The 17,297-nt window shown below is 43.2% G+C and overlaps 1 protein-coding gene across 1 annotated transcript in view; it reads left to right on the top strand.

Moving 5' to 3' along the window:
* The first annotated feature begins 499 nt into the window (after positions 1 to 499).
* pcdh7a (protocadherin 7a) overlaps positions 500 to 17,297 on the top strand; it is a 36,023-nt gene continuing 19,225 nt past the window's right edge. Inside the window, exons 1-3 of the mRNA XM_085356585.1 lie at positions 500 to 1,923; positions 4,140 to 5,316; positions 10,356 to 11,135. Coding sequence (XP_085212711.1) covers positions 500 to 1,923; positions 4,140 to 5,316; positions 10,356 to 11,135 — 3,381 coding nt within the window. The remainder of the gene's footprint in view (positions 1,924 to 4,139; positions 5,317 to 10,355; positions 11,136 to 17,297) is intronic.

Below are 17,297 nucleotides of genomic sequence, written 5' to 3'. Positions count from 1 at the left end.
CTGTGAAAAACGCGAGAAAAGCCTCTGTCCCAAATGTGACTGGAATAAAAAGAAGTTACAAATAGCATTATGAACTGATAAGCGCCCTTGTCCGGATAGCTCTCCGGTTTACGGAGGGAAGAGAAAGAAGTGAGGAAGTGGATTAATCCAATTCTGATAAATTAGTTTTATTTTTCGCAGCAGGATGGATTTTTTTATATCTCTGAGGCTTAAACAGCCCAGCAAGATAAGAGCACTGCTGCTATAGAAGTTTGAAAATAAAAATCACTGAGTATAGGAGGAGAACAGAAGAAAGGAGCCTGTGCCACTGAAGTGAACTACAGTCAGAAAGCTTTTCTCCGGACCTCAGGCAGCAGTCCACAGAGAGTGGTAGAGAAAGGGTAAGAAAGGATAAACCAAACACCCACGCCGTGAGGTACACCAGAACATAAATAAAGAAGAGACGAGCCGCAGCTACGAGGCAGACAGAGCGGGAAGGAGAGAAGCGAGAGAAAGAGCCATGCAGAGGCTTGGTGCAGTGCACTCCTCCGCGGCGCAGGTTCTCAGCCTCGTGGTCTTAGTGCTGCAGCTGCTGACTCAGCTACCGGGTGCCGACTCAGCTCTCCGGTACCGGGTGGCGGAGGAGGGTCCACCTGACGTCAAGATTGGCAACGTAGCCGCAGACCTTGGCCTCACAGCAGGTACAGGCAGTGGGGATGTCACCTTTGCCCTGGAGAGCGGCTCAGAGTACTTCAAGATTGACAATGTGACAGGTGAGCTGACAACCGGCCCACGGCGCATCGACAGAGAGAAACTCCCCCAGTGCCAGATGATATTTGATGAAAATGAGTGTTTCTTGGACTTTGAAGTGTCAGTGATCGGGCCACTGCAGAGCTGGGTAGACCTGTTTGAAGGCCGTGTTGTCATCACAGACATCAATGACAATACACCTTCCTTCCCCTCACCTGTGCTGCAGCTCTCAGTTGAAGAGAATCGGCCCATTGGAACCCTTTACCTGCTTCCCACTGCCACAGACAGAGATTTTGGGCGAAACGGCATTGACCGTTATGAGCTCATTCAGGACGGTGGGGCTGGGTCAACTTCATCAAGACGCACAGCAGGAGGAAACCCCATTACTAGAGTAGATGGGCTTGGGGACCGGAGGGGTAGAAGTGGAGATAATGGGGGAGGAGCTAGAAGCAGTGTGTTTGAACTGCAAGTGGCAGATATACCAGATGGTGAAAAACAGCCACAGCTCATTGTGAAAGGCACCTTAGACCGTGAGCAAAAAGATTCATATGAGCTTGTCCTGAGGGTTCGAGATGGAGGGAACCCACCACGTTCCTCCCAAGCTCTGCTTCGTGTTTCTATCTCTGACGTGAATGACAACAGCCCACAATTTGAGAGGTCTACATATGAAGCAGAAATGGCAGAAAATGCCCCTCCAGGTACACCTGTCCTCCAGGTTAGAGCGTCAGACCGTGATATTGGAGTCAATGGGCAAGTGGAGTACGTCTTTGGAGCTGCAACTGAGTCTGTCAGGCGACTCCTAAGGCTGGATGAAGCAACTGGATGGCTGAGTGTTCTCCACAGGATTGATAGAGAAGAAGTGGCACAACTGAGGTTCACAGTAATGGCCAGGGACCGCGGCCAGCCACCCCGCACTGATCGAACCACAGTAGTTTTGGCTGTTCGGGATGAAAATGACAACGTTCCTGTTGTAGAGATCCGAAAAATTGGCCGGATCCCTGTACGAGACGGAGCCTCTTTAGTGCCAGAGAATGTCTTGGTGGACACACCAGTAGCTCTGGTCCAGGTGTCAGACCGGGACCAGGGAGAGAATGGAGCTGTGACTTGCACAGTAGTAGGAGATGTCCCATTCACACTCAAGCCAGCTGGGGAAACAGTGCTCCCACCCTTACCTGCAGATGACGCCTTTGACAGGTAAGATGAACCAAAACAGTTAACAGTGATAACTTACACAAAATCCTGAAAAGTTAAAAGTAAACATGCCAGGATAAGTGTTTATCATTAAGCATTTGCTGAACAACACTGAATCAAAGACTAGATAATAAGTTACTTGGGCACACACTGTCAGATAATGAACCTCTATCCTAATAATAATTCCTTGCCAAAGCACGGTGGAAATTTTTTAAGGAGCACAACACAGTAAGTTATCTTTGGTAATTATGAAGTAATGAGGCATTTCAAATAAAAGTTCAATATGATACACAACTTCACTTGAGCGGGGGACAAAACATTAGCAAACAGGCAGAATATTAGTAAAATAACATGTGTCTATGTATCATTAAGCACCTGAATCAAAATGACAGAGTTGAAAAACAACAGCGAGGTCATTGTTTATTAAAAAAAGGGTCATATACATCAAACAATACAACTTTAAAATTCCATCAAACACAGGTAGTTTATAGCTATTTATTAACACTTATGTACAGTGATTAATTCAGTTATCAAAGAACACAGATGTGTGAACAATCAGAGGGAAACTTGAACCCTTGATCCTTATACGGAGAGATTCTGTGGGCTCTGTCATGCTATGGAGGTCAAGTTCCTGGAACAGTTTGTTCCCTTAAAGGCAAGGGTCTCCAAAAATCAATACAAAGGTGTCCTGAGTGCTCACCTTTATTGCTTGATGAAATATTTCTGTACTGATGGCCTTAATCCATAGGGCACAAGGGGTCACTAAATGGTTTATGAGTATAAAAATGATATTAATCATATGGTCTTTGTAGTAACCCCATCTCAACCCAGCACAACACCTATGGGAGATTTTGAACCATATACAAAGACCTGACTCTCTACCATTGTTATCAAAACATCAAATGTGGGAATATATATTTTTTAATAACAATATTTAATCCCCCCCATTAGCGTTTCGCACACTTGTAGAATCAGTGATGAATGGTGAATAAAAGTTGTTCTAGAAGGAGCCTATTAGCTTAGTAAGATGCTTTTCTTCTTCTTTTGTAATTTGTCAACCCCCATTTTCCATAAACTGTACACTAATGTGAAGCTACTTCTTGGCTCACTCACTGGTATCTCCTCACCATACATACCATACAAACCTTGAACCGTGTGAACTGTTATCATGATTCAGAAATATACAGCATATGAAAATGTATATACACCTGCTTATTCTAACACTGATAACAACACATCCAGCAAACCGTTTCCATCTAGATCTCTGTTTTTCACAGAGAATTCAAGTGTTTTTCCATGCCAATTTCACTTGAGCTTAGTTCAAGTAGTGTCACTCATTCACTAACGTTACAAAGTAGGGAAGCTATCTTACAATCTGTAAACTTAAGGCACAAATATTCATTATAGTCAAGGGCTTTGCACTTTTAAATAATATTATTCCAGCAGTGATGACTACAGATGTCAGTGCACTTCAGTCAGTTATAAGAATGTTCCCTTAAGGCATTGAATGGCAGGAGTGAGAAAAAAAAGACAAAGCCTCTTAGGATATTATTGTTAGTACCAGACACCTGTACAATGAGGTTAGTGGTTTTATTGAATGTAAGGCTATTGTCGACTAAAGAAATTTGTCAAAGTGGTAACGATAAGAGGTCTTCACCACATCGATACATGGTTTTAATTAAAATGTCACAATCACAGTTTCTCCAGTGTTAGTGTCCCTTCACAGATTATTGCAGTCACCTTGGAAGATGTTTTTAAATCCAATGATTATTAAAGTAGCAAATATTAGAGCTGATTGAAAGAAAAGTGAAATTATTCGACAGATGTTAATTTTCAGGCAAAAAAAAGAACAAGGTATTCTCTAGTCCTTTCTTTTTAATTGAGTGCTTGTCTTTTTTTTGTTTCTAATCACTGTGATCTACGTATCTCTATGCTTTTTTTCCTGTTGGAGAGACAACACAAGACTTTTGAAGATGTGACCTTGGGCTTTCTAAAATCAAAAGAAGTGACATTTTGTATGATATGATAATAGAACATTTCCCATAAAAATACCAAGACAATAGCCACTTAACTTTCTGCAACACCTGGTGTCTCAGTGCCAGTGCAGTTTAATAAGAAATATCATTATTTGTCTCCACCGGAGATCAGACGTATATCATTTCCCTGTAAAATGTCTATTGCATTCATGTTTCTTTTTTTTCTTTTTTCTTTTTTTACAGGAACAAGAAAAAGTACTTCTTACACACTTCTGCCTTGCTGGACTACGAGGCCACAAAAGAGTACAGTGTAACAATTGTGGCAGTAGATTCTGGCAGCCCCAGTCTCTCTAGTAACAGCTCATTGATGGTGCGAGTTGTAGATATCAATGACCATGCTCCAACCTTTGCCCAGAGTGTTGTGGAGGTCCACTTTGCAGAGAACAACTCGCCTGGCGAAAGGGTAGTCACTGTTGTAGCTACAGATGCAGACAGTGGCAAGAATGCTGAAATTGCCTACTCACTCGACCCTGCTGCTAATGGACCATTTTACATAGATGCAGACAATGGAGACATTCGTGCCACTGGGGTTTTGGACCGTGAGCAGCGAGAGCGATATGAACTGCGGGTTTTTGCAAAGGACAAAGGCACCCCGTCTTTACAAGGCTCTGCCAGCGTTGTTGTTCAGGTGACCGATCGCAATGACAACGCTCCAAAGTTTGTTCAGGAAATCTTCACATTTTATGTAAAGGAGAATCTGCTAGCCAACAGTCCAGTTGGCATGGTCACTGTGACTGATGCTGACGAAGGTCAGAATGCAGAACTAAGTCTTTTTGTAGAGATGGATGGAGTTGATGAGAAGATGACAGGAGAAAAATCAGAGGGAGAAGATGGTAAAAAAGAGAATGAAGAGTTGTTCTCCATTGAGAACAACACTGGAACCATCTTCTCTTCTGCATCATTTGATCGTGAAAAGCTTTCCACCTACACTTTCCGTGTCCGGGCAGTGGATGGAGGTGAGCCTCGCAAAAGTGCTACTGCCACCGTCTCGCTCTTTGTGACGGACGAAAATGACAACGCCCCCGCAATTACTTCTCCAGCCAACGAGTCCTACACCCTCCTACCGCCTGCTAGCAGTGCCCGCACCATTGTCAAAACTGTAACAGCCATAGACTCAGACACAGGCCCAAATGCTGATCTTCACTACTCTCTAGTAGGAGGAAATCCCTTCCGACTGTTTGAGATTGGCCACACCAATGGAGTGATCACCCTGGCAGAGCCTCTGGAGCGCCGCCACAGAGGTCTACATCGTTTGGTGGTCCGAGTGAATGACAGTGGCATCCCCTCTCTCTGTGCCACTGCGCTGGTTCATGTCTTCATTAATGAGAGCTTGGCTAATGCTTCACTAGTGGATGCACAGGTAACTTCATGTATTAATACAGTCTTATGCTAACTGATTTCTCCCACAGAGTACATTAAGTTAAATAACTCAAAGTAAAAGATTTAATGAAACCTACTGTCCCTTTTTGGTAAACGTGAACCACAATTCCACACTGTTGATAATGATAACAAATATTGACAGCGATGGTATTGCCCCGGGGCCTACTTAAATGGCCACAATGTCTACACATTACAGTGCAGGAGCTGTGGCTGCAGAATGAATAAATGCAGAGATTCTGCAGCCTGCATGGTGTAATTTTCAGACAGTTTTTTGGGGGAAAATGTGCCTACATTTGCCCCAGATAAAGAAGCCCATTTCTCAATTGATGGCTACTGGCAATGCCAGCTTCTTTGTAGTTTGGAGCCTACTGGAGTGTATTCTTTGTCCAGCATGCATTGTTATAATGTGTGTGTGGTTAAAATAACTGTTATTACTGAAGTGGTTCTCCTTTTATGGTACATTGAACTCAAAGCTGAAAGCATTAGGTGTGTGTGTGTGTGTGTGTGTGTGTGTGTGTGTGTGTGTGTGTGTGTGTGTGTGTGTGTGTGTGTGTGTGATAGAGAGAGGGAGAGTGAGAGAGAAAGAGGAGAGGAAAAGAGTGTGTTTGAGAGAGAGAGAGCATTAGAGGTAAGTATGTTAGAGAGCCAGCAAGAGAGAGATCGCCCTGTCCCAGTTTTGGCCCTCTGATACAGAATAGGTTGAAGTATGTTCGTACATTTGAATAGAAGTTATTCCAGAGCCGTGTCTCTTAACTATAGACTTGAATATTAATGCAGTATAGAGTTTGCATTGTGTTTTGAAGCACACTGTGAAGAGAAGAGACACGGGCAGAGATTAGATAAAGTAAACCACTTCAAATGGTAAAGGAGTAATGTTTACTGGGAGAATAAAGAGAATCTTTAATATATAATGCATCTGCTATTACTGAATAAATCTGTGTGGCTTTCTGAAACAGAAGTCTTCAGAGCAAGATCAGAGTTGGCTTGAAAGAGCCACACAGAGGTGCAGAGGTAATTGACTAGACTCAAAGACATTACCGAGATACCAAAAATAACTACAACAGTATGAGTTCAAATTTAGCTTATGCTATGCTGGTGGAAATCTTTCTTTCTCCTCTGCCTCCGTATTAATCAAATGAACTTCCCATTACACTTTAAAAATGTTCAATTAAGTTATAAATGCTGGCAGGTAATAATTACTGAAACTTTATCTCTGGTGTGGAAATTGGTACTGGCGCTTAATTAATTAAATTGGTTCAGTGGCTTTGTGGTTAGAGTGTTTGTGCTGAACTTGTGGTTTCAACTCCCACTTGAAACTTGGGCAGGAACTGATTCTTAGATTTTCTCTGAGGAAAAGGTCTTCAGCTGTCCACTCTTTGCATGTATCATGATTTATATAAATATAAATATTGTATAAATAGTAGTGAGGTAGTGAGGCGAACAGTAAGAGTAGTAAGAGGCACACATATAACAAGCAAAAAAAAATGTTTTGGTCAATATGGACAGCATAAAAAGTTCCACTGAACTCTAACCTATGCAAAATGTTAGCTGAATCTGTAAGAGCACACTTTATAATGCAGATGCACCTCTTGCAGACTCTACCTCGTTCTATGCTTGTTGTAGTGTATTGCTTCCCTGGGTGGGAAGATGACTAAAAATGAGACACTTGGAGAATATATATGATTGCCAGCTGAGAAATGTAAACTTTAACTAATTTCTCATTTTCTGTTATGTTAGTATAGCTATTTTAGACAGTTGCATAGCAACTACAGTAAAACTGTGCTAAACATGCCCTCTGAGTAATCTAAATCCTTGTATTGAACCACACTTAAAGCTAAATGTTGTGTTTTAGCAAGGGAAAAACATCCTGTATTACCTCAGCTTGAAAGTTTTGACTCACCTCATGTGGAGACAATTTGGCATCCAGATATCTTTTCGAACAAAGTCAAACAAATGAGTGCAGACAGAGGGTGAATGATTTTATCACAAGGGAGTAAATAGAACACCTTATGAATTTAACACTTAAAAATAGAAATATATATTAAAAAAAACAAGAAATCAAAGAGATGAGAATTTAAAAAGATCACGAGGTAAGTGATGAAACAATACCAGGGCAGGAAGAATTAGCTGCAGTATGCCTAAATGACCATGCCACTGAATCAAACAATAGGGTGTAATATATCCAAGCTGATATAAAAGCTGTCTGTGATTACAATATGCATAGTTTAGTGTGACTGGAGGAACTTGAAGGAGTAATTGAGTAGAAGTCATTGAAGAGAGAATACCTCCATCTCATAATGAAGTCAAACTGAGTGGTGGATGGATGCCAGATGCAATTAGGGAACGAAAACGGCTGCTGCTGCTGCAGTAGCACCGCGGCAGAAAATTACCCCAGTCTTTTCTATCCAACATTACTGGGAGAGCCACATGTTGGATAATTATCTGGAATATCATTCTGCAGAGTTTGAGGTAGAAGAAGAAAGAATTTAGTTGTGAGATTTTAGACATTGCTGTCATTTGGGACCCCTTAAGGTACATCAAAAGTGTGATCTACTATGACGTCCACTTTCACATTTTGACCAATTGTATATTATCTCAGTTCATCTATATATATATGAATATATATTTTTTCATCTTAAAAATGTAAGATTTTTAAAAGTGTTGCTATTCTGTGGTGTGAATTTATTGAGCCCCCAACCGGGAATGAGTACTTTTCAAGTATCGGCTAGTTGTGTGGACTCCTTGTCTGGATGCATCAGTATCTGCAGTGACATGCTGATAACTGAATCCTTGGAGAGTAGAACAGATAGATGCTAATGTTAGGTCCAGCTAGAATAAAGCTCATGCAGCAGAATGGAAGATTCCTCTGGGATTTTGGGATGCGTCACAAGGTTGAATTCAAATGTAGGGGTAGAGTTGGCAGCTTATATCGCTCAACACTTGGGGCATCTAATGTTCTTGTGCAGGTATGCTGTACCCATACCTGCATACAGCATGCATATCTACACTTGGATGACAATACATGGGCTGTCTCATCTTCTCACATGCACACTCACTCACACACACACACACACACACACACACACACACACACACACACACACACACACAGAGAGAGAGAGAGAGAGAGAGAGGAGATGATTCACAAGCATACACCTTGCACCATTTCGTGTTTTTTGCCGTCACATGTGCCTGTGTGCTCACTCAAACACACAGAGACTCGGCGGCTGCACCATCACATAGTGGTATCTGTACATATGACACACCATCGCAATGTTCTCTTTGTTCTGCACACACAATACAGCAGACAGTGCAGGGGATGCGCTATGCCAGAGATGCCCAGTAGAATGAGAATGGAAAGGAATACTGCAGGCAAAAGAACAGTGGGGCTGATGGGAGAGCGGAGCCTGGCAGAGAGGCCCTCTGCAGTGGAAGCAGAATAATGGAATAGAACCAACACAACTCAGTGAAAAACAATGAAACTTAACCCTGATAGATGGGGATAAAACAACGAACTACAACACTGCCAGGCTTATTCTCAGCTCATGGATAACAAAAAGAATGCCTCTGTATAAGTAAGCCTCATATGCCTTTTGTAGTATAATGAGCAAGTTACACAGTGCAGCTGTATGAGCAGAATTTTCTGCAGTATTACTAACACTGCAGGTTATACCATATATTTTTTTTATTGAGCCATCTGAAGCCACGAGGGCTCATATTTAACTTCTTTTTCTCCCATTCATCCTTGCATACTTTATTATCTAACATTCTTAAGCAGCAGGCAGCAGGAATTACATGAGTCGGTAGTTTTTTGTCTAGATGGGTCAAAGAAATTGTCGTATGAGCTCTGTGACAAGGTGTCGGGATTGCTGAATGAGTTGTCTCGCTAACAGCTTACACTCTCTGCGGGCATGTGTAGGTGCATGAATAGATATCACTGTGCTCATATCTGTCTAAACTTGTAGTGCATCTAAATAATGATTCTGCCTACAAAGCTGGTTTGTATTGATTAGTCGTATTTAAATTCATGAGTCTACCCCATATTATCAGCAGGGCTGTGCAGACCAGAACACCACAGCCTCATTGTCTCCTGTCGAGCAAGGCTCCATATCCACTAATGGCTGTGTTTGTGTTTCAGCATAACCCACTTTCTTATAATGATCCTTTTATTAGTGTACAAGCTCAGAGCATGTCTGAGCTTCAATCCTGTATATGTGTTCATAAAGGAAGATAATTGTTAGATCTATCTTAAGCCCAGAGACAAAATATGTGCAATATGCTGTATATTGAAATGGATTAGCGTGGATTTACCTTGTAACAAAACCATTATGCTAAACAGAACAAACTTGAGACCTTAAAATGTGGGGGAAAAAATGGCTCTAAAGACAATTCCACAGAGCTCACATATTTACAGTGGCCTCCTTATTTGTCTAACTGTCCAATTCGCAGTGCAAAAATTGTGATACCAAATCCTTAACAAATCCATGCCTACGCTTTCATTTACAATAGGGACATTGTTCATTGATGAGACAGTAGATGAGTTTGCATTCAGAGGGTGTATTCATAATGTCTCTTGAATTTATTTTCACATTTACTGACTGTTTCTCCTACTTTTCCCATTCCTAACTGCCCATGAGCTCAATGTCTAAAGTTTCATTTTATTCTTTTAATCAGCTTTAAACAGTATAATCCCAGATTTTTTCTCTACTACTGCAGAAGATGCGAGATCACAAGTGAAGAATTGGAGGCACAATTTGAAATGCTGCAACTGGGAAGCAAGAGCAATTATATATTTAGTGACACCCTATGTGTCTGGGAATAATGGGAAGCTCTCACACTAAAACACAGTGTAATTAAGATGACGATGCTGTTTGATGTTTCTCTGTGGCTCACCCCCACTGTGTCATCTTTTTACAGTTGCTGCTCTAAACTTTTTATTGATGGTTTGTCTCTGCATTCCTTTTCCTTCTTTACTCTGCATTTGCATCTTATCTTTCCCCCTATTCCCTTTCTCCCCAGGTGGCCCGAAGCCTGATGGCTCCGCTGTCACTAGACATTGCAGGGGACCCAGACAGCGAGCGTGCGTTAGGCAAGCAGCGCCTCAGTGTAGCAATTGGTGTCCTGGCAGGAGCCGCAGCAGTCATCTTGGTTATTCTTCTGGTAGTCACAGCTCGGCAGTGTGGTGCTCAGGGTAAGAATGGCTATGAGGCCGGCAAGAAGGAGCCAGAGGAAGATTTCTTTGGTCCCACGGGGGCGCAGCCACAGGTTGGCCGTGGTGGGGGATCAGATCGTGGACGCAAGCCTCGTAGGGACAAGCGCAGTGGAAGCAGTGGGAATGGACCTGGAGGAGGAAAGTCAGACAGAGCCCTCTACAGTGGTATAGTCACAGTCAACGGACTGCGTCGCCATGCCAATGATGATGATGAAGAGGATCTGAGCAGTGCTAGTGAGCGCCTGGCAGCTCGTTACTGTGCTGTGGATGGTGACCCTGGAAGCCCGCGGATGGGCGGTGGTAGGAGGCATCAGTCAAGCCCAGATCTGGCCCGGCACTACAAATCCAGCTCGCCCCTCCCCGCAGTGAATCTTCAGCCTCACTCACCTCCAGCAGAGGGAAAGAAGCACCAGGCAGTCCAGGAGCTGCCTCCCTCTAACACCTTTGTAGGCAGTGGTGGGTGTGTGGGAAGTGCTGGTTCCAGCAGCAGCAGTAGTGGAGGCAGTGGCAATGCAGATGCCATGTCCCTGGGATCTGACCAGTGCTCAGAGTATGGCTGCCAGACTGGAAACAAGTACAGCAAACAGGTAGGCGCACTGGATGTTGAATATTCTTTTGACTTTACAACTTGTAGTGCATCTAAATAATGATTCTGCCTACAAAGCTGGTTTGTATTGATTAGTCGTATTTAAATTCATGAGTCTACCCCATATTATCAGCAGGGCTGTGCAGACCAGAACACCACAGCCTCATTGTCTCCTGTCGAGCAAGGCTCCATATCCACTAATGGCTGTGTTTGTGTTTCAGCATAACCCACTTTCTTATAATGATCCTTTTATTAGTGTACAAGCTCAGACATGCTCTGAGCTTGTACAACTCTGTCTTAAAAAACTCAGCTCTTTCTGTCTCTTTGTCTCTTTGTCCGCTGTGTGGCTCCTGATCTCCTCCTTTTCATCCCAGGCTTCATGTCTTCTTATTCACACATCTGCTGACATACTGTACTGCAAACCCTGTCGCTGATGTCTAAACACCATTTTATCTCCACAAAATAGCTGTCAGTGTGTGTGTGTGTGTGTATGCTTACGCACTTTTTTGTGTCTGTGTCAGCATACTAAGCCTATGAGCAGTGTGGCGGTAGCCTGCTGTCAGACGCGTGCGCTCCATGTCAAACATCGGCCCTCTGTTTAGCAAGATCTACTACAGGGCACATACATCAAGCTCACACTGTAGCCAAAGAGTACGTGAATGTGCATGATTGTGTGTATATGTGCGCGCGCACACGTGTGTGTATGTGACACCGTGTGTATGAACCCCTGAGGAGATCAGTCGGAGTGAAAACAGAGAGGGGTGTGGGTGAATAGTTGCTTCCAGCAGGGTAATTGGTCATTTTGTGTTTCTGTTTCCCTTGTCAAGCTGTTATCTTTCTTCCATTTATATATATGTTTATCCAATAAACAATATCAGTCATATAGTTAATGGATGCAATGGCTTTGGTTTTCAATCCAGGCGCTGCAGTTAAAAGCTGAATTCCTGCTGATAAATAAATGCACCATAGAGATGGTCACTCACCCCTCCACCTACACATGTATACACATTTACAAATACACAGACACAGTCACTATCTATCATCACGGCCACACTGACACAGCAGGGTCTCCGGACTCTGTAGGGAGTGCGCCCACGAGTGATATTTGAATGACAGCTAACCCTTCTTAAAGAGGCGGGCTTCTCATTTCCTTGACAGACAAGTCTACATTTATCCTCCACGTGGTGAGAAAAGTGCTGATGTGGTCATTAAAAGGGAAGGAGAGCAGCTTCTTAGGCTAATCAGTTCATACATGGGCTCTCTGATCCCGCTCAGTGCACGTGCACACACACACACACACAGGAACACTCACACATATGCATACGCACACAAACTGCAGAGGTTAATCCATTACGGATTCAATCCTCTTAATCTGCCATTCCCAGGGAAAGAAAATGCTTACTGGGAGAGTTTGGTGTTCATGCTTATGTGCACTCAAAACATGCCAGAGCAGAGAGAGACTCACACAGACACACAAACTGACAGAGTAATGAATTATTGATCGGATGTGGTAATTAACTCCCATTCTGCAGTGAGGTTTGCCCCCTCCCCACCCAAGCTGACCCCCAAAATTTCCAACACCCATTGGTTTCATACACAGTGTGTGTGTGTGTGTGTGCTGGCTAAGATTTTGGGAGCTCATGCGTGACTTGGTTTCGCTTACATGTCAAAATTTGTTAACTCAAACAGTTTAGCGACATGAGCAGGTTTTTGTTTGTGGGTGCCTGTCACTTTGCTTGCAGTAGTGCTTATTCCATGAAGGCATATGCATTTTATACATGAGTGCAAGTGAGAGATAGACTCCGGGAGTAATAGGTGGTGTGCATGTGCCAGATGTAGGATTTGCGATGCCAACAGAAATTGGAATAGAATTAGATCAGGAGTGGGTGAGAATTACAGAAGGTTAGGAGGGGGAAGAAGATGGAGTAAACGAGATGGGGCAGAACTTCTGCATTTTAAAGCTACTTTACTGGGTCAGTGAAAATATTAAAAGCTGTTCATTTGAAGTCAGCACATCATCAGACCAACTTGGATGCTCATGAATAAAGTGCAAGATTGCATCAAAGAGGAAACAAGATCACAAGACAGCTCAGTTAATAGTGTTGGTTGTTTTTATGTAAATTGTCCACTGAGGAGTAGGGAGAGAGAGAGTGGGAAAGATATCTGTATACGAATGGAAATGGTGAGGGACAAAATGGTGAAAAAAACAGAAATGTGGTCTAAATGATTAGCTATTTAACTAAATTCTACAAGAAGTGTGTGTGTCCGTGTGTGTTTGTGTTGGGGGTCGGGGGTGTGTGTCTCTAACAGTAATAGAAAAATTATAGAGGTTCAATACCAAACTTCTTCTTCTTGCTCACCACAGTTGATCAACTGCCTCCATCTCACCCTGTCTCTAACATCCTCCTCTGTCACGCCGACCCCCTTAATTTCCACTATATCCATGAATGTTGTCTGTCTTTTTCCTCTTTTCCTTCTGCTCAGGAGCTCCATTTTCAACATCCTTTCCCCAACATACCTACTATCCCTCCTCTGCACATGTCGAGAGCATCTCAGCCTCAGACTTTGTCTGTAAATTGATCAACCCGTGCTATCCCCCTGATATACTCATTTCTAACCTTGTCCATCCTGGTCACACCATAACATCTTCAACTCTTCACCTCCAGTTTGGCCTCCTGTCGTTTCATCAGTCTCCAAACCATATATCATAGCAGCTCTCACTAACACCTTCCCTTTTCACTCTTGCTACTATCTTTCAGTCACAAATCATCCCTGACACTTATCTCCACCCACTCCACCCTGCCTGCACTCTCCCCTTCACCTCTCTTACATGCTGTCCAGTGCTGTGGAGGTTGGTTGAGCCCAGGTATTTAGTTTTGTTTACCCTCACCACCTCTGCTCCTTGCAACTTCACTTTTACACCTGCAGTGGACAAATTCTAAGAAAGACGATAGGAGTATGTTTCTCCAAGAAAAGAGAGGCATGGAAAGCGGGGAGTAAAGATAGAAGACAAGAGAGCGAGAGAAAGAGAGAGGCCTGGTTTGGGTGGCAGCCAGAGACTGAGAGTGGACTGCTGAGATGTGGGTCATCAGGATACCCGTTGGCATCAGGACACATTAATGATCACAGCAGTCACATGGCACTGCAGTCAATATGGGCAAAGTGGCCTTGTTCCACCCTTTAACTCCACCACACACACAAAAAAAATGCGCAATTCATCACAACAAGGTTCCTCCTGTCTGTTGTCCTCAGTCACCCACAATTAAAGCTTATCAAACTTAACAGTTATTTTTCCAGTTATCTTTGGTTTTCATCCTTTTTGCAGAGTGTAACTTAATCTGAAAGAGCGCTTTGAACTTTTCACTTGTTCACTTTTCTCCCCTTTTAACTCTCACTCCCTCTTCCTTTCCATCAGTCTCCAACTTTCTTTGCCATATGCCAGGCTATAAATCTAAACACCCCGTCGCTGGTACCCTTGCATCTTCCATGCGCCACACTGACCTCCGAGAATAAATCGACTCAGCATTTTCACTAGTGCGACTTCTTTTACTGTAGTGTGCACTTTCTCTCTTGCTGAACCCAGCGGGTGTGCGGGGGCGGGTGAGCGCTCGGTGCCACAAAGGCTGAATCGAACCAGTCACACATCATCTTAAACCCATGCACACACATTCAGTCCAAGTCCAATCAATGTCCTGTTAACAAGGCCAAGACTGCAGTGGAAACAGGTGGGTCGACGGTGCAGTTTTTTGCGCACTGCACATTTCTGCAACACTTGGTGAAGGTCACTGCTGGACTCTCACAACACGGGGCACTTGTATTGGCACAGCAAGGTCAGGTGAAGGGGACTCATCCGGCCAGTCTTGTCCATCTAATTGGACTGTATGGACGGGTGCGGGTGGAGAGATTAGGTCTACTGGATTATAAAATTGAAAAGCAGCTTTTCATTTCAGCAAAATCCCTCCAGGATTAAATATGATGAGCCTCTGTCACAGACTCAGATTCATGCATGCCACATGAATGCATCCGCACATACGCCCCCTGTGATAACATGCAGCGTGCATTTGGGTCGTAGAGGTGAAGGTACTGTCATCCAGAAACAAACAGAAACACACAACCACACACTGTCCCCTCCCTGTTGCTTTGTTACACACACGAATGCGCACACTGTAACCATCCCGTGACCCTTGTCATGATGATACCAGCACACTGAGGTATTTATTAAAGTCACGACGAGTTCAGGCCACTCAGCCAGCCATATGCTCAAGGGGCGAGTAGATGGGAAATGAGGAGGTGGAGGTAAGTGGGAGGTGAGAAGGACAAGGTAACCAAAGTGGGGATCACCCATTGAGCCAGACTGAAACTGATCTGCTGACCTGGCAGCAAAGCACAAGGGGAGGGGAGGTGCTGGGGTTAGAGGCAGTGGACTTGAGAGAGGAAACATGAGCCAGACTGAATGAAATGAGACAGAGTGAGAGAGGTTTAAATGATGGAAGGAGACTAAGAAAGGGTTGACCATCGCACTATCCCTTCTTAGGTGCTTGGCTGTAGATTTAGAACACTTGCTTACCCTGTAAACATTGATTTTCCGCTTGATCGAGATTGTACGAACATAAATAGTCTGCGTCTGAAAGTGCACTGAAGGTCCATTATTAAAACTCACAAACAAACTGACATTTGTAAACATCGAGAAACACGAATTTCCCTTTTATTGACAGTTTTGTCGACCTGCCATTCAGCAGTACTTTGTGGGCTCTTGGCATGAAGAGCCACAGTTGAATGGAAGTACAAAAGCATCTTCATCGCACCTTCGATTTAAGATTTAGAAGCATCAGCTGAAATTGAAAGAATCATAGTTTGTTAGTTAAATCATTTCATTCAACATTTATATTTTAAATATAGGCAACGATCAGATTTATAAATGACTCATAAATGTTTTTGTCATGTTTTTTAAGGTCACTGGACAAAATAATCCTTTACTTTTTTATTCATGTTTTTATTTATTTATTTCCATGTTTACAGTGTAGTACTGTACATAGTATAGACATATCTACAATCACAGGTTTTGAGCTATCCATCTGTTTGAACTCCTCTGTTGTTAGAACAGCTACATTGATATAAATTTAACTGAAAGAAACTAAGCTCATAGACTGAATCTGACCAAACAAATCTTCAGCTGCATTGCACTCACTTCCACAGATATAACTCTGTAATACAGGGGAAAAGCCTTAGCTTGAGGACCAGATTTGTTTTCAAATTCCTGAAAAATGGTAAATGTGAAAGCACTGCAGGCTGCATCTGCACAAGAACTGTTTTGGTCTCATTTCGAAGCTGCCATTTCACACCTGTTTTTCTGCTATTTTCTCCGGGACTATGTAGAGTGTATTGGGCCGTGACTGCTGCCGAAACTTTTCAGATTGCACAGCGGCGCTCCAACTGAACACAAAATGATTGAGAACTGCAGCTGCTACTGCTGCTGGGCTGGCATGCTGCTTTCACAATGTAGCCAGCGTAGACAAGGTGCAGTCCAAATGTCCTCAGTGGGATGAAGATGAGGTTTTTAAAGTGATGTTTTGGTCGCCCATACTCTTTAAAACGCTTTGACTCAAGATAAGAATGTGAATGTAAAAAGTAAAGGGCAACAGGCGATGCTAAAGGTTGAGATTATTTTTAGGATTCATTGAATTAAAGCCACAAAGACAGCATGTGCACTTCCATGTGTGGCAGCCTAAGTGCAGCCAGAGAAAGACAAAGGAAGGAGAGAATCAGAGGGAGGGAGGTTGCAGGAGGCAAAAGGAGACAAATTGTCTGTTTCCTTACACATCAAGGTCAACCAGAGCTGGAATGTGATTAGAAGTCCCTTGTCTGTCTCAGCTGTTTACCACACAAGATAATACAGACAGGGTGTTCAGCTGATAATGTTACCGTGTTAACAACTCCTCCCTTCAGCTTTTGTTTCAACTTCTCTGTGGAAATGGCAAGAATGTGGGAATGTCTTTCCAGCAGATACATGCACTCACGCAGGCAAGCTGAAGCAGGGATACATGTGGCAGGCACTGTCAAAATTATGATTTTAACACACACAGACGTGCCCACCGAAACACTTTTGTGTGTACATAATAGCACATAATTACACACCCTCCCAGATCCTTATGCATACACACTT

This window comes from Diplotaxodon limnothrissa, linkage group LG6 (genome assembly GCF_057381915.1).
Source record: "Diplotaxodon limnothrissa isolate DT_005_m linkage group LG6, D_limnothrissa_male_GT1.1, whole genome shotgun sequence".
Taxonomy (NCBI): Eukaryota; Metazoa; Chordata; class Actinopteri; order Cichliformes; family Cichlidae; genus Diplotaxodon; species Diplotaxodon limnothrissa.
This window is presented reverse-complemented; position numbering and strand designations above follow the sequence as displayed.